Here is a 25643-nt window from a genome sequence, read left to right as displayed (position 1 = left end):
TGCCCGCTGGGCTCTGGGTTTGCGCACTGCTGAGGGGGCATGCATGCACGGAACAGCCGGCATTCTGAAGGCCAGTCCTGGCTGGCATTTTTAAAAGCTGGTTGCGCTGTTGTGCGCTACTTCGTGCGATCGGGAACGCCGCGATACATGTTCCTGTGATCGAGAACACTGTGACACATGGCCCCGCCACCCTCCCGATACCCGCCCGTGACCCTGGGTTTAAAAATGACTGGCCTAGAGATCTGCCTGTCAATCTGATTGGCTGGCAGATCTCCAAGTGAGATTTCCTCCTGAGTGAGGGTCGAGCCTTCGCCATTCTAAGTGTTCAGACCCAGGAGGTGACTTACCCACTGCAGAATTCCCAACCTCTGACCTGCTATTATACCTACAGTGTTTTTTGGTTGGTCCAATTAAATTTCTGGTCAGTGGTCACTCGAAGATGTTGATGTTGCAAGGAATGAGAATGACAATGAAATGCAAATGGTGATGGTCTGTGCCTGAAACCTCTGTTTTGTGAATGTCATTTGCTACTTATCAGCCCAAGCCTGAATGTTGTTGAGGTCTGAATGCAGCATGGAATACCTCAGTATCAGAATATGGCTAAACATTGCACAAACATCTCAATTTCTTATGATGAAATTGATAAAGCAACTGAAGATGGTTGCGCCGAGCACACCATCCTGAAACTCCTACATGGATATCCTAGGGCTTCACTTGGTCAAATGCTGCCTTGATATCACTCGACTCCGCTCTGGAATTCAGCTTTTGTTCATGTTTGGACCTCTAGTGAGGTCAGGAGCTGAGTGGCTCTGGCAGAAACCAAACTGAGCATCAGTGAGCTGGTTGTTGCTGAATAATTGTTACTCGATAACATTCTCTGATAACATTCTTGATGGCACCTTCTATCACTATTCTGATGATTGTGAGTAAATTTAATTAGCAGTCAATGAAAAGACTGGATTTGTCCTGTATTGATGGACAGGACATACCTGGTCAATTTTCCACATTGTGATGTAGATGCCAGTGTTGCGGCTGTAATGAAACAACTCGGCTAGGAGCGGGGCCAGTTCTGGAGCACAAGTCTTCAATTCTCAGGCATGGTGTCAGGGCCCAAAAGTCTTTGCTGATTCAAAGCATTCACTCTTTCTTGATATCACATGGAGTGAATTGAATTGGCTGAAGATTGGCATGTACAGTGCTGAGGACCTCAGGAGGCTGAGACGGATCATCAACTCGTCACTTCTGGTTTGAAGATGGTTGCTTTAGCCTTGTATTTTAATAAGTGGCCAGGCTATATTCTACTTATTTTCTTCTTGAACATTTTCTTCCCATTCTTTCTCTTCCCTTGGCCACCTTTTCACAAGTCTTGTATTCCGCAATGGAAAGTTCAGAAAAAATGCCAGCTCCAACATGCTCTATATTCAAGGGCTTGGAGATGCTGATCGATCTTCCAGTTTTCCATCTGGCCTTTCGCCTCCTGTGGATCGGGCAAACATTACTCCAAATACAACTTTTATCTTGTTGTACAATTTTACAACTTTTATCTTATTGCACAATTTCTTGGCGCAGTATTTTTAGCAGCCACTGTGACGTGCTCCCTTTTAAACTTAACTAGCGTGCTATGTTATCTTAAATCACCAGTGTATGTAGTATTTGTGGAATGTTGCCGCAAAAACCTTAAAAGGTGGTGGGTAGGAGCGACATTCCAGAAACTGGAGCACTGACACCTCTGCCTTTCTTTTGTGTGCGCTGGGAGAGCAAACATAGCCTTGGTTAACATTTTGTTAGCAATACAATACCTCCAAGTGCAACACTACTGACCCTGGCTAAGTGAACTTCATTGTCATTTTGAAATTGGAGAGAAGTGCCAGGACCTCTGCTTTTGGCACAGCAGAGGAATCATTGGATTTTTCCAGCATACTTTCTTGCTTGTGTTATGACCAGCCAAGTGCTGCAACTCATTTTATTTTTTGGATATATTAATTTCAGGCTGTGCTGAGCTGAAACATGCATTCATACAACATAAGGAATATTAATTAGATTTCTAATTATGCATCTTCCAATGGGAAAAGATGTTACATAGATACAAAAAACGCAAACATACAAATTAGGAGCAGAAGGCCGCTCGGCCCCTCGAACCTGCTCCCCCATTCAACAAGGTCATGGTTGATCAGACAGTAACAGGACCCTGCCAGACGTGACCCCAGAAATGTAACCAGCGCCCTGGCCCCCGCCAGACGCAACCACCTACCTTCCACAAGGTCAGACTTCTCCCATCGGATCGCAGGATCATCCCGCCACAGCCACCGACCGAGGAAGCGAAGTTAGACTTAAGCAATGCAGTTTCAAGACCCCTCTCCCCAGCATACTCCTGGCAAACATCCAAGCGATCGAGAACAAGCTGGATGAACTTAACTCGACTTATCTCTCAGAGGGAAGTAAGAGACTGCTGTGTGCTCTGTATCACAGAGACATGGCTCACCCCCGCCTCACCGGACTGTGCCATACAACCTGAAGGCTTCTCAATTCACCAGGCGGACGGCACCGCGTCATCAGGCAAAGCAAAGGGTGGAGGGGTTTGCCTCCTTATCAACTCCTCCTGGTGCTTGGATGTGGTGACCCTGGCGACCTACTGCTCCCTGGACCTCGAATACCTGACCATGAAGTGCTGCCCATACTATCTTCCACGTGAGTTCACTTCAGCCATTATCACAGCGGTCCACATCCCACCCCAGGCAGAAGTGAGAAAGGCGATAGACAAACTGTACACAGCTATAAACAACTACGAAACAGAACACCCGGAGGCCTTGCTCATCATGGCCGGAGACTTCAACAAGGTCAATCTGTGTACTGCCAAAATCCCACCAGCACATCTCCTGTCCCACCAGGGGCGACAACACTCTTGACCACTGCTACTCAAAAATCAAGGGCGCCAACCGTTCCATGCCCTGACTGCACTTTGGGAAACCAGACCATAAGACGGTGCTTCTTCTCCCGGCATACAAGCAGAAACTCAAGCGGGAGAATCCAGCTAAGAAGGTCATGCAGTGCTGGTCCGGCAGAAGAGTTCTTACGTGACTGCTTAGAGACAGTGGACTGGTCCACATTTAAGAACTCAGCGACCAACTTAAATGAGTATTCTGCCACCGTCACAGACTTCTTCAGCAAATGTGTGGATGACTGCGTGCCAAAGAAAGCAGTACATACGTTCCTTAACCGGAAACCATGGCTCAATCACGAGATTGACTCCCTACTGAAGGACAGATCTTGAGGCGTTCAAGTCAGACGACCCTCACCTATTCAAGAAATCCAGGTACGACCTCCGCAAAGCCATCCGCGATGCCAAGAGAGAATATCAAACCAAGCTAGAGTCACAGACAGACTCTCGACGGTTGTGGCAAGGATTAAACAACATAACGGGTTCCAAAGCGAAGCCGAGCACTATTCCAGCAGCAGTGCACCCCTCCCTGATGAACTCAATGCATTCTGTGCTTAGTTCGAGCAAGTAACCAACAATCTGCTAACTCACCCATACCCACCATCACAGCTTTCAAAGTCAGATCAGCCTTCCTGAAAGTGAACCCTCGGAAGGCGACGGGCCCAGACGGGGTCGTGCACTCCGAGCCTGCACGGACCAGCTGGCAGAGGTGTTCGCGGACATCTTTAACCTGTCCCTACTCCACTCTGAGGTCCCCACCTGCTTCAAGAAGACCACCATCATACCTGTGCCAAAGAAGAACCAGGCAACGTGCCTCAATGACTACCATCTGGTGTCGCTGACTTCAGTCGTAATGAAGCGCTTCGAGAGGTTGATCATGAAGCACATCACCTCCATACTCCCAGAATGCCTTGATCATCTGCAATTCGCATACCGTCGCAACCGGTCCACAGCAGACGCCATTTCCCTGGCTCTACACTCATCCCTAGAGCATCTCAACAACAAAGACTCCTACATCAGACTCCTATTTATTGACTACAGATCCGCCTTCAACACCATAATCTCAGCCAAGCTCATATCAAAGCTCCATAACCTAAGACTTGGCTCCCTCCTCTGCAACTGGATTCTCGATTTTCTGACCAACAGACCACAATCAGTAAGAATGAACAACAAAAGCTTCTCCACATTAGTCCTCAATACCGGGGCCCCGCAAGGCTGCGTACTTAGCCCCCTACTCTACTCCCTGTACACACACGACTGCGTGGCAAAATTTGGTTCCAACTCCATCTGCAAGTTCGCTGACGATACAGCCATAGTGGGCCGGATCTCAAAAAATGATGAGTCAGAATACAGAAGGGAGGCAGAGAAAATAATGGAGTGGTGCAGCAACACCAAACTCTCCCTCAATGCCAGCAAAACTAAAGAGCTGGTCATTGACTTCAGGAAGCAAGTACTGTACACACCCCTGTCAGCATCAACGGGGCCAAGGTGGAGATAATTCGCAGTTTCAAATTCCTAGGGGTGCACATCTCCAAAAAATCATCTGTCCTGGTCCTCCCACGTCGACGCTACCACCAAGAAAGGACAACAGCACCTATACTTCCTTATGAAACTAAGGAAATTTGGCATGTCCACATTAACCCTTACAAACTTTTACAAATGCACCATAGAAAGCATCCTATCTGGCTGCATCACAGTCTGGTATGGCAACTGCTCAGCCGAGGACCGCAAGAAATTTCAGAGAGTCGTGAACACAGCCCAGTCCATCACACAAACCTGCCTCCCATCCATTAACTCCATCTACACCTCCCACTGCCTGGGGAAAGCAGGCAGCATAATCAAAGACCCCTCCAACCCGGCTTACTCACTCTGCCAACTTCTTCCATCGGACAGGAGATACAAAAGTCTGAGAACATGCACAAACAGACTCAAAAACAGCTTCTTCCCCGCTGTTACCAGACTCCTAAATAACCCTCTTATGGACCTCATTAACATGACACCCCTGTATGCTTCACCCAATGCCGGTGTTACATTGTGTACCTTCTGTTGCTCTATTATGTATTTTCTTTTATTCCGTTTTCCTCCCATGTACTTAATGATCTGTTGAGCTGCTCGCAGTAAAATACTTTTCACTGTACCTCTGGTCACGTGACAATAAACAAATCCAATCCTAACCTCAATTTCACATTCCCACCTGATTACCTTTCACCCCTTTGCCTATGATGAATGTATCCAGCTCTGCCTTTTAAAAAAAAATGTCAAAGACTCTGCATCCCCTGCCCTTTGAGGGAGACGGTTCCAAAAAAAAAACCTCCTTTGTCGAAAAGCCCCGGTTCCAGATTCACAAGAGGAAACATCCCCTCCACACCCACCCCGCCAAGATCCAAATGTTGTCCACAAAGTTGAGATAAGTGTGGAATTAAAGACTAACTTCCTCTTTCTTTTCCCTCTCCGTTGGAACATTTCCAAGTCGCGGGGACATAATGAAAGTATTGGAGCGATAACAAACATTTCACATTCGATTGCCAACGGGCTACATGTCTCCTGATTGACTCCTGCGAAAGAATGAAGCAAAACGTGTCCAACCCAACTGCATCGCAGCACCTTTTGTTGGGACACTCATTTTTATAAAGAAAACGAGCAGCTCTTTACTTTTCAAAACGTACCTCGGTAAGAAAAATTAAGTCGGTCGGTTTAAAAAAAAAGTGGAAGAAAATGAGGTGAAAATGATTGGCGTTTTAAAGAAGGGAGCAGAAGGTGTTGCGGCGCAATTTTAACAGGCTGCAATCTGGCGGGTTCAGATCTTGGTGGATGTTGCGTGCCTGAGCGAGGGCGAGGGGGGCGGGGTGGGGTTGTTGACCGCTGTCACTGGCAGTGGGTTGGGCTTCACATTCCTCCTGAGTTCATTAGTCTTCACGAAAGGGAGCTGCTGTGTGCTGACGGTCTCTCGTTTTATCGAGGTCGCTCCCTTCAGCTTGTCTTACGACGTTGTAAAGGGGGAAACTCGCCAGTCGTCGCGATGGAGAGCGACCAGACAACAGGCGTCGTTTCAAAAACTTATTCCCGTATCCCCCGACCCAAATTGTACGCGAATTCGATGCCGGCGTCTGTGCGCAGCTACCCATGTTCCAAATTTGCCCAAAGGTATAATTTTTCTTTGTGCATTTCAAAATGTAACTTTGCTATCGTAAATTTATACTTCATATATCTTGGGTGGGTGAGGTGACACCAGAGATGTGATTTTTCTTTTTGGCCATCCACTGTTTTAGCACAGATTGTAGCACCATTATTTAAACAAATTGGAAACTTCTTGTGTGGAGCTGGATTAAGTCAAGAATCCTTTAGTCATGGTGAAGATATAAAGCTTTAACGTTGCCTGTTTAAGGAGGGTAGCCGTCTCTGTTTTATTTGGCGTTGTTACAGATTTTTATGGAACGAAGTTTAAATCATGTGCATAAAAATTTTTCTAAGCTATTTGTTCCCACAGCTTTCCAAGTGCTTCAATGCAAATGGGAATGTGTTCAGTGTTATCTGCTGTTCAGTAGTGGAGTGTTTTCCGTTGCACTTGACCGCTAGAGTGGGCATTTGATGGCATTGCCAGTTAGTTACACTTGTCCTGGCACATTTGGGTTTTTAAGACACAGTGAGGGAAACCAGGCATCTGAGAGTTGAGTGAACGGGGCAAGCAACCATGTATCTCCCTAACTCACCATATTGAAAGATTGTGGAATTAAGCAGCACAAAGGACTTCTTTCCCTATGGTAGTAGTAAAAAATGAATCAAATATCAATATCTAAGTCCGCTATCCAGACCAAGGATTTGACTATAACAGCGTAGCTATCTTGTAGATAGGCTTCTGTGCGTCTCCTTTGAGAACAATATTTGAAGATGTGATCCAGGGTCTGATTAGGAGCTCTGCAATTCCTGTAGGGGATGCTTTAATCTTCCAACAGTGGAGAAGGCGACAGAACTATTATAGCAGTTTCTGATGAGGTTGGCGATTGTCCACTGTTTATGGGGGTGATTTTAACCCTCTGGATGCGGGGTCCTCTATGAGGAATCCTGTTGCAGTTCTTCCAAACATTCCATGACTGGTCGTCAAGGCTGAGGGGTGAAAACTGAAGGGTGATGGTCCAAAGTAGCCTTCTGGATTTGAGAGAGGTTGATTAAAGCCTACCCTGGATTGACATGTCTTTGCTGATGGGTGGATGACGATTTCTTGAAGTACATCCTGTTATGTGAACTTTAATCACTGCTAATGCCACCTCAAAGAACACTGACCTGGTTATTAAATTACCCTCCCCCAATGAGAATGGCAAACCAATCTCAAAGACTGAAAAGGGCATTTTAATGAGTCTGGGTGAATTCACTGTCAAATCAGATACAGAAAGAGAAATAAAGGGAATGTAAAATTGGATTAAGTGAGACAAGAAGAAACAGAAAGAAAAAGTTAGAATAATTTCTTAATTTTCAATTTGACATTTTAAAAAATCTCTTGCAACACCAGAAGGAATGCGACTCCACACTTCTGGTAGAAATGTTGATTGCGTGTAATTGTTGCAGTTTAGAAGGAAATCATTTAACCCATCATGCCTGCACTGGCTTTCTGAATGAGCCGTTTGTCACTCATGTATATCATGAGATGCAAGCAGGCAGTGATTGACACACAGGATAACCAATGAACACACACGATACAGAACAATCAATCACCAGACAGGACCACCACCACTATAAAGCCCATAGGGCATGAAGGTGCTCCCTCTCTCTCACAGGACAAGGCCAGGGAGATAGTCACAGTGCACAGGCCAATGAACATCATCACCATGTGATAGAGAGCTAGTCTGGTCAAGCCAGTAGGAGGTTATCCGTTAGGTTGATAAAGTGTCAACCCACAGCAGATTATGTACAGCAATCAACAGGTTCAATAAAACAGTGTTGGACCATCTCCTGTGTCGGAAGCCTATTTCTCGTTTTACTGCATCCAGTTGCAGTCGAGGTTAGACCAACACAGATAACACATCACCGTTCACCCGCTTTCTCCCCATAATCCGGCACATTATCCCTTTTACGATAACTGTCTTAGTTCCTTTTTGAATGACGTTAATGAACCTGCCGTCCACACACGCGAGTAATGCATTCCAAACCTTGCTGTGCGAAATGTTTTTTTTCCCGTAGTGCTTTTTTCCCTTAATTGCTTTAAATCTGTGCCCTCTTGTTCTCAATCTTTTAATGAGTTGGAGTAGTTTCTCCCTGTCTACTCTGTCCAGAACCCTCGTTGTTTTGAATACCTCCATCAAATCTCCTCTTGGCCTTTTCTCCAAGAACAACAGTCCTGATTTCTTCAATTGATCTTCAGAGCTGAAGTTCCTCATCTCTGGAATCATTCTCGTAAACATTTTCTGCACTCTCTCTAACGCTTTCCCATTATTATTTCTAATGTTTGGAGCCAAAATGGATGCAGTACTCCAGCTGAGCTATGCCTTATAAAAGTCTACATAACCTCCTTGCTCGTGTACTCTGCCTCGGATACTGTATGCTTTATTAATCATGCTCTCAACCTCAGACCCTACTAATATTAAAGAAGTATTTAGAAGTGCACTTACAATGCCGATGAATAGAAGCCTATGGGCCAACTGCTGGAAAATGCCATTAGAATAGTTAGGTGGCTGTTTTTGACCACTACAGATGCGACGGGCTGAAGGGCCTTTTCTTTGCTGTAGCCCTCTGACTCTAACCTGTCCTGTCCTACCACCTTTAATGTCTTATGCATGTCTACACCAGGTTCGTCTGCTCCTGCATCCTCATTAGAACTGTACTCTTAGTTTATATTGTTTCTTCATGTTCTTCCTATCAAAATAAATCACTTAATCTGCCACCTCTGCTCATTCCACCAACTTGTCTATGCCCCTTTGAAGTTCTACACTATCCTCACAATTCACCACTACCAAGCTTTGTATAATCTGCAATTTTGGAATTCTGCCCCATACACAAAGGTCTAGGACATTTATATCTATAACCGGAAAAGCAAGGGTCCAAACACTGTCCCCTGGGGAACTCCACCATAAACTTTTCTCCAGCTGAACATCGGTTAACCACCAATTTTGTGCCACTACTGTCCCTTTTATTCCATGAACTATAACTTTGCTTACAAGTCTATTGTGTGGCACTGAAGTCCATGTATACCAGATCTATAACATTGCCCTCATTATCCCTCTCTGTCAACCCTTCATATGTCATTAACAGTTAAAGTTCACATTTACCATACATACAACAACTTCGTACCTTTTCAGTGCATTTCAATGATGAAGCAAGCAGTAAGATGTCATGTTCGTGAAGCTGATGACAGAGTTTAACCATACATCTGTCCTGTGCTTGAAGCTGCTTTCCATTTCCACATAAATAACGGCATTTGCCCTGAGTCTTGCCATTGTTTTGAGAGGTAAACCTGGGCTAATATTCTGATGCACTTTCAGAATCAAGTTGATTTAAACACAACAATAGCTTGGATTTTATTATTATTATTTTAAAAGGCTAAGAATACCAAGCTGGGAAGCTATTAACGCTGACAGCAACCTCTGAATGTTATTTGTATGTGTAATAACCCCCACAAGACTCATGGGAATTCACTGATCTCCCCAAGGGACTAGTGAAGTATGAGCTTCCCTGCTGAGTGGGCAGAGGTCCACCCAGCTGGGCCTCATTAGAACTCTTGTATAAAGACCGGGCAGGGACCGGCATCTTGATTGTCCCACCAGGACTATACTGTGTCAATAGTTCACTGCCACAGGCAGACCTATGTGACCTTGATTAAAACCAACTCTCACCTCGTCACTTGGCTTCCTGGGTCTTAATAATATGCAAGTAATTGAATCCGTATTTGAGCTTTAAAAATTATTTTACTAAGTTTGTAATTTTGCGGAAGTCAAACGCCCTTTTGGAACACAAATTAGGATCGCCGAACTGTTTCTTTTATCCCTTAGTACAGACTGTGGTACTCGACAGCACCATCTGTTCAATTCTGGTCAGCATTTCTTCTTCGTAATAAAGATGTAGATCAGGGGTGTCAAACTCAAATACACCGTGGGCCAAAATTTAAAAATCGGGACAAGTCGAGGGCCGGACTGGTTCAATGTTTTTTTGCAAAACTTATTGAAATGAACTTATTGAACCTGGAACTAATAAAGCTTAGGTTATTGCCTATAAAAACAACATTAAATATTAAATAAATAAAAAAATTAGTTGCATTTATTTCTTATTGCTTTATCTGGAGCTTTTCCAGAGTAATTTCTAATGAAAACATTTTTCCACAGGCCAACACTTTGTGATTCACACTAGTCTAAGCCAGATACTTGACATCTCACCTTGGATGCAAGTTCATCAATGTTTGGAGTCAGGCTCTGAGCTGAGGAAATCCTCAGGGTTGTGTGAAGGTGTTCATCAGAAAGACGACTCCTGTGTGATGTTTTGTTTATCTTCATCAAAGAGAACAGTTGTTCACACAGGTATGTGCTGCCAAACATAGAGAGCATTTGAGCAGCTTGGTTACGCAGCTGAGGCATTGTGTTGGGGATGAAACGTAGAAACTGTGCAGCACCCACCGAGTCATACTTTGCCTTGAGTGTGTCACTACATTGGAGTTCAATCAGCTCCATTTGTATATTGGTTGGTGCGCTTTCCACGTCAGCTGCAAATGGATTACTGAGCAGTTCAAACCTGTTTTTTTGGGCTTCAAAGTCGGCAAATCGCCGTGTGAAGTCGGCACCAAGTATGCTAAGTTTTTCAGCAAACTGTGCACGTGGGAACACTGCGGTAAAGACCTGCTCTTTCATAATTTGGCAGCACGGAAAATGGCTCAAGTTTTCTTGCTGCATCTGCGTCTCCCACAGGCGCAGCTTAGTTTTAAAAGCCCTCACTGCAGCGTACATGTCTGTGATCACATGGCCCCGCCCCTGAAGCTGTAGGTTGAGCGCGTTGAGATGGCTCGTGATGTCACACAGAAACGCCACTTCACAAAGCAACTTTTTATCCCGGAGCTCTGTTGTGTCTTTCCCTTTGCTTTCCATGAACTGACAGATCTCCTCACGCAACCCGAAACATCTTTTCAGCACTTTTCCTTCACTTAGCCATCGCACCTCTGTGTGATAAGGCAAATCATTATATTCTGAACCTAACTCCTCCAGAAACGACTTGAACTCGCGGTGATTTAAACCTTTGGCTCTTATGAAGTTAACTGCTCGTGTTATGATGCTCATTATATGTTCCATTTTCAAGGCTTTGCCACACAACGATTCTTGGTGTATGATGCAGTGATAAGCTGTCAGCTCACCTGCGCCGTTTTCCTCCCGCATCTTCTCCCGGATTCTGCCCACCAATCCACTCTTTTGACCGCACATCGCGGGCGCTCCATCTGTCGTCAGTCCCACAAGTTTATTCCAAGGCAGCCTCATTATATTTACACATCTGGATACCTCTTCAAAGAGATCTTTTCCAGTAGTTGTGCCATGCATTGATCTTAATCCCAAAAGTTCCTCTGTTACACACAGACTTGAATCCACTCCACGGATGAAAATTGACAATTGGGCAGTATCAGAAGTGTCCTTGCTCTCATCTACAGCAAGGGAATATGCGATGAAATCACTTCCCTTTCCCACCAACTGTTGTTGTAGATTGGTGGCAAGCTCACGTACACGGTCGGCAACGGTGTTTCTGCTCAGGCTCACATTTGAAAAGGCTTGCCTTTTATCTGGACACACGACGTCGCAAACTTTAATCATGCAGTTTTTAACAGATTCTCCCTCGGTAAAGGGCCGAGCTGATTTAGCGATCTCTGCTGCCACAATAAAACTAGCCTTTACAGCAGCCTCACTTTGTGATTTGGCCTTTGTGACCATAGCCTGCTGTGACGCCAGACTTCTTTTCAACTCTTCTACCTTCTGGAGCTTCTGTTTCTTGTCCAGATGCTTGTACTTGTCGTGGTGTTTCATTTCATAGTGTCGTCTTACGTTATATTCTTTGATTACAGCCACACCGTCTCCGCACACAAGACAAACAGGTTTGCCCTTTATATCCACGAACATATACTCTGCCTCCCATCTGCCTTGAAAACCCCTGTTTTCTAAGTCCACCTTTCGTTTAGCCATTTTTGGGGTGAGGACTAGCTAAAAGTTGACCACAGATGACTAGCGTTATAAGGATGCTGATGAGAGAGTGGGGCAAGCGCGAGCAACGCACTGGCAATGTATTGTGGGATTTGCAGTATTGGTGGTGGGGCAATATACCGGCGGACCAGCTCTAATAGAAAAAAAATTTATTCATTAATGATATTCAGGAAATAAACCAGGAAACCGAATAAACACTGAAAACCTGATACCTGAATAAACTCGGCATCAGCCATATCATACGCCATAGGCGCTTCAATTGCTGGGGCCAGCTTTAATAGTAATTAGATATTATTAGGGCAGCACGGTGGCCTAGTGGTTAGCACAACCGCCTCACGGCGCTGAGGTCCCAGGTTCGATCCCGGCTCTGGGTCACTGTCCGTGTGGAGTTTGCACGTTCTCCCCGTGTCTGCGTGGGTTTCGCCCCCACAGCCCAAAAATGTGCAGAGTAGGTGGATTGGCCACGCTAAATTGCCCCTTAATTGAAAAAAATAATTGGCTAATCTAAATTTAAAAAAAAAAAAATATTATCTCGTGGGCCAAAGATAATTCCACTGCGGGCCGGATTTGGCCCACGGGCCTTGAGTTTGACATATATTTTTTTTTTTAAATTTAGATTACCCAATTATTTTTTCCAATTAAGGGGCAATTTAGCGTGGCCAATCCACCTACTCTGCACATTTTTGGGTTGTGGGGGCGAAACCCACGCAGACAGGCGGAGAATGTGCAAACTCCACACGGACAGTGACCCAGAGCCGGGATCGAACCTGGGACCTCAGCGCCGTGAGGCGGTTGTGCTAACCACTAGGCCACCGTGCTGCCCTCGAGTTTGACATAAATGATGTAGATGATTACATGAAGGTTTCATCCATTTGATTCATTAACAATTTGTTGACTGGGAATGTGGAATCTCCTTAATTTAAGTGGATCACAATATACCAACTGTTATTTAGAACATAGAACATAGAACACTACAGCGCAGTACGGGCCCTTCGGCCCTTGATGTTGCGCCGACCTGTGAAACCATCTGAAGCCTATCTGACCTACACTATTCCATTTTCATCCATATGTCTATCCAGTGACCACTTAAATGCCCTTAAAGTTGGCGAGTCTACTACTGTTGCAGGCAGGGCGTTCCACACCCCTACTACTCTCTGAGTAAAGAAACTGCCTCTGACATCTGTCCTATATCTATCACCCCTCAATTTAAAGCTATGTCCCCTCGTGTTGGTCATCACCATCCGAGGAAAAAGACTCTCACTGTCCACCCTATCTAACCCTCTGACTATCTTATATGTCTCTATTAAGTCACCTCTCAGCCTTCTCCTCTCTAATGAAAACAACCTCAATTCCCTGAGCCTTTCCTCGTAAGAGGAGCCTTTCCTCCATACCAGGCAACATCCTAGTAAATCTCCTCTGAACCCTTTCCAAAGCTTCCACATCCTTCCTATAATGTGGTGACCAGAACTGCACGCAGTACTCCAGGTGCGGCCTCACCAGAGTTATGTACAGCTGCAGCATGACCTTGTGGTTCCGAAACTCAATCCCCCTGCTTATAAAGGCTAGCACACCATATGCCTTCTTAACAGCCCTATTAACCTGGGTGGCAACTTTCAGGGACTTATGTACCTGGATGCCGAGATCTCTCTGTTCATCTACACTACCAAGAATCTTGCCATTAGCCCAGTACTCTGCATTCCTGTTACTCCTTCCAAAGTGAACCACCTCACACTTTTCCGCATTAAACTCCATTCTCCACCTCTCAGCCCAGCTCTGCAGCTTATCTATGTCCGTCTGTATCCTACAACATCCTTCAGCACTATCCACAACTCCACCGACCTTCGTGTCATCTGCAAATTTACTAACCCATCCTTCTACACCCTCTTCCAGGTCATTTATAAAAATGACAAACAGCAGTGGCCCCAAAACATATCCTTGCGGTACACCACTAGTAACTGAACTCCAGGATGAACATTTGCCATCAACCACCACCCTCTGTCTTCTTTCAGCTAGCCAATTACTGATCCAAACCGCTAAATCACCTTCAATTCCATACTTCCTTATTTTCTGCCATAGCCTACCGTCTAGTAAATTGTTTCTAGTAAATTGTTTTACATTTAGTTTTGGAATTATTTCTGGAGTGGGCAACCAACTGTTCTGTCTTGAGAAATGTTTGTTTATTGGACACTATGATCTTGGGAGGATGAATGTTGATACTTTTTTGTTCAAGCTCCAGGAAAATGCTGTTGCAATGACGGTTCATTTACTTCCAAATTTGTTGAGGGGAAAATGCTGAATTGAAACTCGTGACCCCTTTAACCCATGTGAATTTATTTTTCCTGTATCATGCGAACAAAAAGGAAGGATGGTAGAAAGAGTAAAAATTGTCCGTGGATATCTAAGGAAATAAGGGCGAGTATCAAATTGAAGGAAAAAGCATACAAAGTGGCAAAGATTAGTGGGAGACTAGAGGACTGGGAAATCTTTAGGGGGCAACAGAAAGCTACTAAAAAAGCTATAAAGAAGAGTAAGATAGATTATGAGAGTCAACTTGCTCAGAATATAAAAACAGATAGTAAGACTTTCTACAAATATATAAAACAAAAAAGAGTGGCTAAGGTAAATATTGGTCCTTTAGGGGATGAGAAGGGAGTTTTAATAATGGGAGATGAGGAAATGGCTGAGGAACTGAACAGGTTTTTTTCATAGAATTTACAGTGCAGAAGGAGACCATTTGGCCCATTGAGTCTGCACTGGCTCTTGGAAAGAGCACCCTACTCTTTAACACCTCCACCCTATCCCCATAACCCAGTAACCGCACCCAACACTAAGGGCAATTTTGGACACTAAGGGCAATTTATCATGTCCGATCCACCTAACATGCACATCTTTGGACTGTGGGAGGAAACCGGAGCACCCGGAGGAAACCCACACGCACACGGGGAGGATGTGCAGACTCCGCACAGACAGTGACCCAAGCCGGAATCAAACCTGGGACCCTGGAGCTGTGAAGCGATTGGGCTATCCACAATGCTAGACACAAATGACATGCCAGTGACTGATAGAAATTAGGCTATGACAGGTGAGGACCTTGAGAGGATTGTTATCACTAAGGAGGTAGTGATGGGTAAGCTAATGGGGCTAAAGGTAGACAAGTCTCCTGGCCCTGATGGAATGCATCCCAGAGTGCTAAAAGAGATGGCTAGGGAAATTGCAGATGCACTAGTGATAATTTACCAAAATTCACTAGACTCTGGGGTGGTCCCGGCGGATTGGAAATTAGCAAACGTGACACCACTGTTTAAAAAGGAAGTAGGCAGAGAGTGGGTAATTATAGGCCAGTGAGCTTAACTTTGGTAGTAGGGAAGATGCTGGAATCTACCATCAAGGAAGAAATAGCGAGGCTTCTGAATAGAAATTGTCCAATTGGGCAGACGCAGCATGGGTTCATAAAGGGCAGGCCGTGCCTCACTAATTTAGTGAAATTTTCTGAGGACATTACCAGTGCAGTAGATTACGGGGAACCAATGGATGTGGTATATCTGGATTTCCAGAAAGCCTTTGACAAGGTGCCACACAAAAGGTTGCTGCATCAGATAAAGATGCATGGCATTAAGGGTAAAGTAGTAGCATGGATAGAGGATTGGTTAATTAATAGAAAGCAAAGAGTGGGGATTAATGGGTGTTTCTCTGGTTGGCAATCAGTAGCTAGTAGTGTCCCTCAGGGATCAGTGTTGGACCCACAGTTGTTCACAATTTACATAGATCATTTGGAGTTGGGGACCAAGGGCAATGTGTCCAAGTTTGCAGACTAAGATGAGTGGTAAAGTGAAAAGTGCAGAGGATACTGGAAGTCTGCAGAGGGATTTGGATAGGTTAAGTGGATGGGCTAGGGTCTGGCAGATAGAATACAATGTTGACAAATGTGAGGTTATCCATTTTGGTAGGAATAACAGCAAACAGGATTATTATTTAAATGGTAAAATATTAAAACATCCTGCTGTGCAGAGAGACCTGGGTGTGCTAGTGCATGAGTCGCAAAATGTTGGTTTACAGGTGCAACAGGTGATTAAGAAGGCAAATAGAATGTTGTCCTTCATTGCTAGAGGGATGGAGTTTAAGACTAGGGAGGTTATGCTGCAATTGTATAAGGTGTTAGTGAGGCCACGCCTGGAGTATTGTGTTCAGTTTTGGTCTCCTTAATTGAGAAAGGACGTACTGGCACTGGAGGGTGTGCAGAGGAGATTCACTAGGTTAATCCCAGAGCTGAAGGGGTTGGATTACGAAGAGACGTTGAGTAGACTGGGACTGTACTCGTTGAAATTTAGAAGGATGAGGGGTGATCTTATAGAAACATATAAAATTATGAAGGGAATAGATAGGATAGATGCGGGCAGGTTGTTTCCGCTGGTGGGTGAAAGCAGAACTAGGGGGCATGGCCTCAAAATAAGGGGAAGTAGATTTAGGACTGAGTTGAGGAGGAATTTCTTCACCCAAAGGGTTGTGAATCTATGGAATTCCTTGCCCAGTGAAGCAGTAGAGGCTCCGTCATTCAATGTTTTTAAGATAAAGAAATTAAGGGTTATGGTGTTCAGGCCGGAAAGTGGAGCTGAGTCCACAAAAGATCAGCCATGATCTCACTGAATGGCGGAGCAGGCTCGAGGGGCCAGATGGCCTGCTCCTCCTCCTAGTTCTTATGTTCTTATGATCTTTGGGCAACTATAGCAAGGTAGCAGAGAAACAACATCTCTGCATGAAAATACCTGGACACAAAGCTTCTGGAGTTAAAATGGAAATGAAAGTCTGTACTTTACAGAAGTTTTATTCATTAACTTATGTACATTACTTATTACACATTTGTAGTTTGACTAAACAATCCAGTAGAATACTGAACTTTCCTGGCACGGCAAATATTCCTGTAACTAATTTCCAATCTTGGGTAATGCGACCTGATTCTCTACTTGAGTAAAATGAAGTAAGCAAATTTTGTTGCGTTGGTGAAGTCAATTTAAAAACTGATGAAGCTGCTTGCTATAAAATACGCTATTTTAATTCTTGCTTTTAAGAAAAAAACAGATCCTAATGGGTGTCAGATACTGCCCAGTGGGCTACTGATTTGAGTGGAGGCTATATTTAAATTTTTGATGAGTTAAAACATTGATAAACTCAGAAGTATTAAAAAAAACCTTAAGAATGCACCTATGATGTTGGTACACATAATGACAAGAGCTATGGCGGCCGGTGGCGCAGAGGTTAGCACTGCTGCCTGACGGCGCCGAGGACCTGGGTTCGATCTCTGCCCTGGGTCACTGTCCGTGTGGAGTTTGCACATTCTTCCCGTGTCTGTGGGCCTCGCCCTCACAAGCCAAAGATGTGCAGTGTGGGTGGATTGGCCACGCTAAATTGCCCCTTAATTGGGAAAAAAAATTCAAAGAAAAATTTTTTTTGACAGCTATTCTCTGTTGTATGTTAATGCTTGCAATGCATCTCTTGTTTATGTAGAAGTGATGTCCCAAGTTGTGGGCTTGCAAAGGATGATGAGGCATTAGCCAAATTGTTTGCATGGTAACCAGTGTGTTGGCGCTCTCATTTTATTATTTTATGCTCTGTAATTGTCAAGTAGTAACTGGAATATGATGTAAATTTAATACGAACAGTGGAAACATTACACTGTCCCAATTTGCTTGTTACTAATTGAAATCAATAACTTTCATGTGAAATTATTATTTTCCAGGTGAAATTGAAATCCCAGCCAGCCTTATCACTATTTACCTTTTAAGATCAATGAACTCCAGTTTCTTCCCTCATGATGGGTTTAGCCTGTTTGTACTTTGGCTGAACCATCCAGTTGCATTTTTAAAGAGTTCTCCTTCAACTACAGATTGAATTACAGCAACAAAATATTGCACTTTGAATATTTGCAAGATTATAACTGATTACATTGTCAAAAGGTCCACAGACACCTGAATTTAAACTTGTGGCTTGTGCATCTGAACAAATACTCGGGTACAAATGGTAGGCAATTCTCTCTGTGGCCCACCTGTTACTGACCCCAGTGACTTTTTCGGGGCCAGATTAATCAATATAACCTTACTCGACTTGCAACAAGATTCTCACCTGTGCTTGGGTGTTTGACTCTGGGAGGCTGGTATGTGGCAATAATTGTGTGCTGGGTTTGGGCCGCTGAACAGGAGAATTAGATTAGTTAATGGATAAAATCGCTAGGTTGAGGCATGCAATCAACATTAATTCACTGCAAAATTTGCCCCAGGACCCAAAGTAATAAAGTGTTCAATTGATACAGTATTTGATCACATCTATCTGTACTTGTAATGTTGCTATTCATTACAAGACTTCTTACAACCATACAGAGCTGCAGAATTATATTGCATCCACGCTTGGCCTGCAGAGTGAGTGTTACTTACCTAATTTTAGAGCTTGGTCTTGCAGCCTTTTTCTAGTTCTGGGGCGTGCACGAATCTGTGTGACATAAGGACAGCATGGCAGACTTTCCTGTCATCATAAGCTGCCCCTTGATTCAAGGATGATGTCTACTCGGGGTCACGTGTTTCTGCCATGGGTCTACATGTGACTGAACATATCAATTCTTGGCCTGGATATCTTTGGGTTTATGGGGCCAGATATGCAACAAGGCAGTGGGATCCAAAGTTCAGGATTTGCCTTCCTTTCTTTACTTGTCTACTGCCGCACGCACTGGCTCATCATTAAGACATGTTGACTCAAAACATGATGCAGCTTGATGGACAAATTGTTGCTATTTTGAATCATTGGTAGCAAACTCCACCCAGTCATTAATATCAATACTGCTGCACTCCACGGGGAATGTCAGAGTGTCTTTGAATTGTTTTTATTGTCCTCCCCAGAATGTTGACCATTTGATTGTTAAGGAAACAAGGTTGGTAGGAAGGTAGTTTTCAGCTACTTGGGCATAGTGACTAGTCCATTGAAGTAGATTTTTCAGGAGTTTTGTTGAATGTTTGTGGAGTTGGCATCATGAAGGACAGTAGCATTTGTTCAATGGTCCTCCCATTGAATCCAAAGGATGTGCTGGAGGCATTGCTGATGGAATTTCTCTAGTGCTCTATGTATCACTGCCACCCATACCAGGCCTCACTGTAGTACAGGAGTGTGGTGAAGTTAATTGTTCTGTACATTAAGACTTTCATTGACCTGTGATCTTTGTTGTCAAACACTCACTGCTATAATTTGTAGAAGGTTGAGGTGGCTGAACTCTCCCTTGTAGAATCCCTACATTGCAGAAAGTGGACATTCAGCCTATCAAGTCTGCATTGACCCTCTGAAAGAGCACCTACTAAAGCACACCCGCTCTATCCCCAAAACCCCACCTAACCTTAAAGGGGCAATTTATCATGGCCAATCCACCTAAGCTGCACACATTTGGACTGTGGCAGAAACTGGAACTCCTGGAGGAAACCCATGCAGACACGGGGAGAATGTACAAACTTCATACAGACAGATACCCAAGGTCGGAATTGAGCCCTGGTGCTGTGAGGCAGCAGTGCTAACCACTGTCACTGTGTTGACCAACACACAGGAAAACCTGTGTGGGGTTATCTTCTTGCACCATTTGGAGTTGATTTAAGTTTTTTTTGAGGTGGTAGGATGATAAGATAGCACAATAACAGTGTGTCTTATGAGCTGCAGGTGGAAGGCCTAATCAGGGAGCATGCCTATGCTGGTGGTGCACCTGATTGCTGTTATAGTCCTAAAATCCTCTTTGCCGAAAAATCCGAGGAAGATCGAGCCTTTTGAATTCTTGGTACAGAATGGATAGTACCTAGAAATGTTTGAGGTCTTGGTCATTGAGCATTAGCACGATTATTAAACGCAGAACATCATAGTGCAACATGACCTTATTCTCACTTGATGTACACAGTTGCTCATTTTTAATAAAGCTTAGGAGCTGGGGGGCGGAATTCTCCGAACCCACGCTGGTACGGAGAATAGCGGGATGCGCTGTTTTTTCCCGCAACGCCGGTGCGACACGCTCCCGCTATTCTCCCCAACGCGCAAATTTTTACGACTGCCTTTCCCGCGAATAACCCCGTCAAATTGCCCGAAATGGCCAAAACCGGCCTCCCGCTATTCTCCGGCCCAGTAGGGCTGAAGTCCCGACGTCGGCACGCAAGTTGAGTACGCCAGCTGACACACCTGCTTGACTGGCTGACGAGGAGGTGAGCGGACCGCTGGACTGTGAGCAAACCGGGGCTGGCATCCCGGAGAACGCAGCGAACAGTGGGGGGAGGGGGAAGGCGGGGGGATGAGGGGGGGAGGGAGGGAGAAGAGGGAGAAGGGGGTGGAGGGAGGGAGAAGGGGGTGGAGGGAGGGAGAAGGGGGTGGAGGGAGGGAGAAGGGGGTGGAGGGAGGGAGAAGGGGGTGGAGGGAGGGAGAAGGGGGTGGAGGGAGGGAGAAGGGGGGGGAGTGAGGGAGAAGGGGGGGGAGTGAGGGAGAAGGGGGGGAGGGAGGGAGAAGGGGGGAGGGAGGGAGAAGGGGGAGGGAGAGGGAGGAGGGAGGAGGGAGGAGGGAGTGGGGGGGTGGGGGGAGAAGGGGAAGGGGTAAGGAGAAGGGGGGAAGGGGGTGGGGGGGGGAAGGGGGGAGAGGGAGAGGGAGTGGGGGGAGAAGGGGGGGGGAGAAGGAGAAGAGGGGCCGCTCACGCCTTCTTACGACGCGGAGCGGCGTCATTGTTGCGCCATTCGGGAGTCGCAGCCTTTTTGCGTCATTTGACGCGCGACACCCGCGGCCCCGCTCCTAGCCCATTTCCAGGACGTGAATAGCTCGGGAGCGGGGCCGTATCGGGCCATCGTGAAGCTCGGCCGATTTCACGACGGCCATCCCGATTTTTATCGGGAGCGGAGAATACCGCCCGGGGTCTCAGCTGTTCAATTTCCACCCCCCCCCCCCCCCCCCCCCCCCCCCCCCTGCCCCCGCGAGATTGGATTGTTTTGCCCCTTCCATGTTAATGATACAATCAGTGCAGGTTGGCTGTTGACTCTTGTGAACTTGACTTTTCAAACTGCCGAGTCATTGTGAAAACCTTGTTAATGCTCCAATTGTAATGTGTGTCCAGCTGAGTTTTAAACATATTTGCATTGGTTATTTGATTATTTTGTTATCGTTTTCTAGAAATATGATTGTGATATCTGCATTGTATCACTTGAATAATGACATACTTGTTTTGATGAGAATAATTTACATGTAGAACAGGTGAAAGGTATGGTAATTCTTTTTTTATCGCTTATTGTCACGAGTAGGCTTCAATGAAGTTACTGTGAAAAGCCCCTAGTCGCCACATTCTGGCGCCTGTCCGGGGAGGCTGGTACAGGAATTTTCTTATGGAACTGAATATATCTTTTGACAAGTGCACTTGGCTGTGTTTAATTGTCCCACAGGACAGGGAGCATGAGCAACTGCAGTGTCAAGGCTGCATTTTATGTGCCCCACTGGGCATGTTTATGGTGGGTGGGCACATAGAGCAGGGTGGATGACCATCACATCACCCTCCTGTTTACCTCCATAATATGGAGAGTTGGCAAGTGCTGAAATCAGCAGCCTCCCCACCATATTTAAAATGAATAAATAAGGGTCGTCTTTGATCCTGTTACCAAGCCAATTGATCCGGATAATATGCTGTCCCATGGGGAGTTGGATGGGAGTGGACAGCCCGATTATATATATATATTTTTTAAATCTTCAAAGCATACGAAGGAAAGGGGATGGGCGGGTTTTTATCTTACAGGACTGCCCTTTGCCAATTGCAGTCAGCCCGCCTAAGACAGAGCAGCCCCCCCCCCCCCCCCCCCCCCCCCGGACCTGGCCAAACCCTGCTTCCCAAGACTTTGGGCTTAACTATGATCCGCCTCTTTGAGCCTGCTTGCAGTCCTGGCAGCATCCATGATGCGTGCTTAGCGCTGCCAGGACTGATGGAGCTACTGGCAAGTGCAATTGGCCGGCAGCTCCTCGGGGATGACTTCCTCCCCAGTGAGGGGCAGAAGTCCCACACTGGCCCCACCAAACCCACCTGCAATGCTTTATGGCTGCAGGGTGGGCTGGCGACTTTGGACCCCATACTGAGCTCAACTTCAGATCATGGGCTTTTGCTCCATTTTGATTTTCTTTTGCCAAGTGCCAGTTTTTATCCTGACTTTGCTTTCAGGCTGAGCTGACCTTTATTCTGCTATTCACACCTACTCTGGACCTAGGCTTTGCTTTGCTTCCTTGCTACAACCATTATCACTCCATTTGCCTTTTGTCCCATCGCATCTTTGGTATTCAATCACCTCTACCCTCTAACCCATCCCTGATCTTCCTTATGTTACCTCTGACCTCTGCCCCCTCCTCCCTCCCCTTCAACAGCCTAAAACCCATCACATTTCTGTAAGACTTGTATGGCATGGATCTGAAGCATTAACTCTGTTCCTCTCTCCACAGATACTACCAGACCTGCTGACTTTTTCCGGCACTTTGATTTTATTTTAGAGCTCCAGCATCTGCAGTATTTTGCTTTCATCAGACCTATCCCTTGTGCTAATGCCACTGTCAGGGTTTATGGGTTAATACTTCCACTGATCTGTGAGAGTAGACTGCCGGTGGTTATTTCAAAGCCCCTATGTATTCAGCCTACCAGTCTGTCCAAGGGGCGCATCTATCTCTACAAATTGAAACTGAGAACCTGAAGTGCAACCACTTGAACTTGGGACCCAAACTGCAAAGCACACAATGCGGATTCCTGTTTTAAGGGCCCAGCTGCAATGTCCCTGGGGGTCTTGATTTTGCAAGGTCTTGATTGCATCTTTCGGCCTCTTTACCCAACATTCCTCCTTTAAAATGCTCCTGAAAACCTCCCCTTTGGCCAAGCTTTTGGCCATTTGACCTGGTATCTCCTCATGTGCCTTGGTGTCATATTTCATGGTATTAAACTCCTATGAAGCATCTCGCAATGATTTATTATGTTCAAGATGCTGCATAAATATATACTGTTATTATAAAAGGCTTTTCTGTATCTACACATATACCTTTGTTCAGGCCACATTGGCAATGCCCTGAAGTATTATGTGCACCAGGGTAGAGTACCTCCCTCCATAGCTTAATTTATCCAAATTAGGCCCCATGAGGCATCAGAAAACCGAGAATCATTTTAAAAGCCACGATACTCTGAATCTTTACCAGCATAATGCTTGCTACAAGTTTTCACTTAAAATAATAATTATTGGAATGTGTTATATCAAAAGAAACCCTGTGGCAGGTGGATGAGTGAACTTGAAACCCTTGCTTTTAATTTTCTTCTGTAAGTATGAAAAGATTGTTGAATATTTGCTCCTCCGAGCAAATAACGGATACCCCACTGAATGTCATTATAATAAAGAAATGTGATTCTGTCAAAATCCATTTATGCTACTATGCTGATTTATATAGGTTATTTTTAGTTACTTTCTGTACTTCCTGTAGTTGAGCAGCGTCCAGGTAAATGGTGTACAATGCATATGAATGGCAAATGATTACTGATCTTGAATTCGAATATGTAAAATTATTCTGTGAATAAAAAAGAAACACTTTTATCTCCTGCTTCCTGTTTAGTGAATGCAAAACTCTCAGTGCAACATTTGGTTTTGGTAGCTGTATGCTGGAGTTTTGATTTCGATCTGGCATGCAAAGTAGTCAAAAAGCCATTGTTTCTAGTCACCAAATCTATCCATGTAAACATATAGTGTTATTTTTCATATGGGATGAAAATTAGGCAGGTTCTGCAGTGTCCATACTGGCACTACATTAGACATTGACAATATATTGATTGTGCCAAGGTGCCAATATATAAGGTGATATTTTGAAGAACCCACATGCATTTACATGGTTAATTCTGATCAAATTGAGCATTTGTTTTCCCTGACACTGGCTGCTGGAGCTGGTACTGAGGTTTAACCACTTCCCTGCCCTGCGTGTAAATAATTCATGCATTCTCCTCATGACTTGAAGCAGGATTTCCATCCTAGTGATGCTGAACTTTGAGGCTGCCTTTCCTGTAGATCTCAGGCTGCCATCACTGTGCACTTCATACTCTTTCTGCTACCGCTTTTCCTTGTAACTGCTTCATGTCTTTAAATGCAGACATAGATTAAATATTTCCAATACGCCCATGAGTTTCATTAACTCCCTTTTCTTCCAGTGCATATTTTCTAAACTACTGGATGTTGCATGAATTTCCAGCCTTTCAGTGAAGAAACCGTTCTGATATTCCCACCTCATCGGATTTCTCCAATATTATTATAGTAAGAAGTCATAGAATACCAGGTTAAAGTCCAACAGGTTTGTTTCAATCAGGTGCTTCCTCAGGTGAAGGAGCAGTGCTCTGAAAGCTAGTGATTTGAAACAGCCTGTTGGACTTTAACCTGGTGTTGTAAGACTTCTTACTGTGCTCACCCCAGTCCAACACCAGCACCTCCACATCAATATTATTATAGCCGCTGGATCTGGCATCTTATTTCAACTGCTTCCAGGGTTCACATATCTTGCCAAATCTGTAAATAATTGGGGTATATTTTTCAAAATAACATACATTCAATTAATAATGTAAAAAATGTGTACCAGACCAGTAGACAGTAATATGCAGGGCTCCTGCCATCTATGTCAGTAATCGCATGCCATTCCTACGCATTGTACACTATTTACCTGCATCTGCTTAAGGACATCTGCAGCTATCATATATCTTGAGGCATGTGCCTTCAGATTCATGGCAGGTTCAAGGTGGAGTGCAGGTCACGAGATAGTCTTCCTGCTGAATTTAGATTGAGCAGGCATTGTTTTTCTTGGATGGGGAGAAGAGACTCAGCTGTTACATTGAGCATGGGTGGTGACTGTCCTGGGAGGTTTGGACATGGCTGTCGAGAGGAGGGAGGTCGGGTCATGGCAGCCTGAAGAAGGGTGAAAGGGGACTGGGGGAGAAAGTTGGATGACAGAGGGAAGGTCGGTCTCTAACAAAGTAAGATTATGCATGATGGAAGAGGGATCAAGTGTGGTTGAGGGCTAGGATGAGCACAAGAGCCTTCACTTCAGGTGTGATTCATCAGATTTCCTGGGCACTTCTATCAAAACAAAGTTTATTATAAGAATGTAATTAACATATATAAAACACTTAGCAAAAATTTGTTATCAATTACAAACATGAAAAAAACAGCTACAGTAATCTATGTACAGAACTCTTAATGAATCCCCCTTAGCTGTTCCAATTCAATACAAAACCCAATAAAACCAAAACCCCTTTCAAGGGTGTGGCCCAGCATACCCTCACATAATCTCACTTGAATGGGACTTGTCATTTTCCTGAGATTCTGATCCAGTTTCCAACCGGCAGATTCAAAACTCTTTCAGGAAAGCAACTCTAGCTTTCAGTTCACTGGAACAGCTTTAAAATAAAATAGAGGAAACAAGGAAACTTCCTGCAGCTTAACACACTGCTTCCAACACTGTCTTCTTCTGCAGTCCAAACGAACAAACTGAAAATGAAACCAAAA

At 44.8% G+C, this 25643-nt stretch overlaps 1 protein-coding gene across 4 annotated transcripts in view; it reads left to right on the top strand.

The window, feature by feature from the left end:
- LOC119969607 (rho GTPase-activating protein 18) overlaps positions 1–25643 on the top strand; it is a 169199-nt gene that overhangs the window by 72785 nt on the left and 70771 nt on the right. For 3 of the 4 annotated variants that reach the window (XM_038803445.1, XM_038803442.1, XM_038803441.1), the window contains exon 1: positions 5856–6082. The exons of the other annotated variant lie outside the window; for it this stretch is intronic. In XM_038803445.1, coding sequence (XP_038659373.1) covers positions 5958–6082 — 125 coding nt within the window. In that variant the 5' untranslated portion in view covers positions 5856–5957. Of the gene's footprint in view, positions 1–5855; positions 6083–25643 lie in introns of those variants that run through there. 4 annotated transcript variants of the gene reach the window in all.

The sequence above is a fragment of the Scyliorhinus canicula genome, chromosome 7, assembly GCF_902713615.1.
Source record: "Scyliorhinus canicula chromosome 7, sScyCan1.1, whole genome shotgun sequence".
Classification (NCBI taxonomy): Eukaryota; Metazoa; Chordata; class Chondrichthyes; order Carcharhiniformes; family Scyliorhinidae; genus Scyliorhinus; species Scyliorhinus canicula.
Note: the sequence above shows the minus strand (reverse complement) of the source record. Positions and strands in the feature narration are given on the sequence as shown.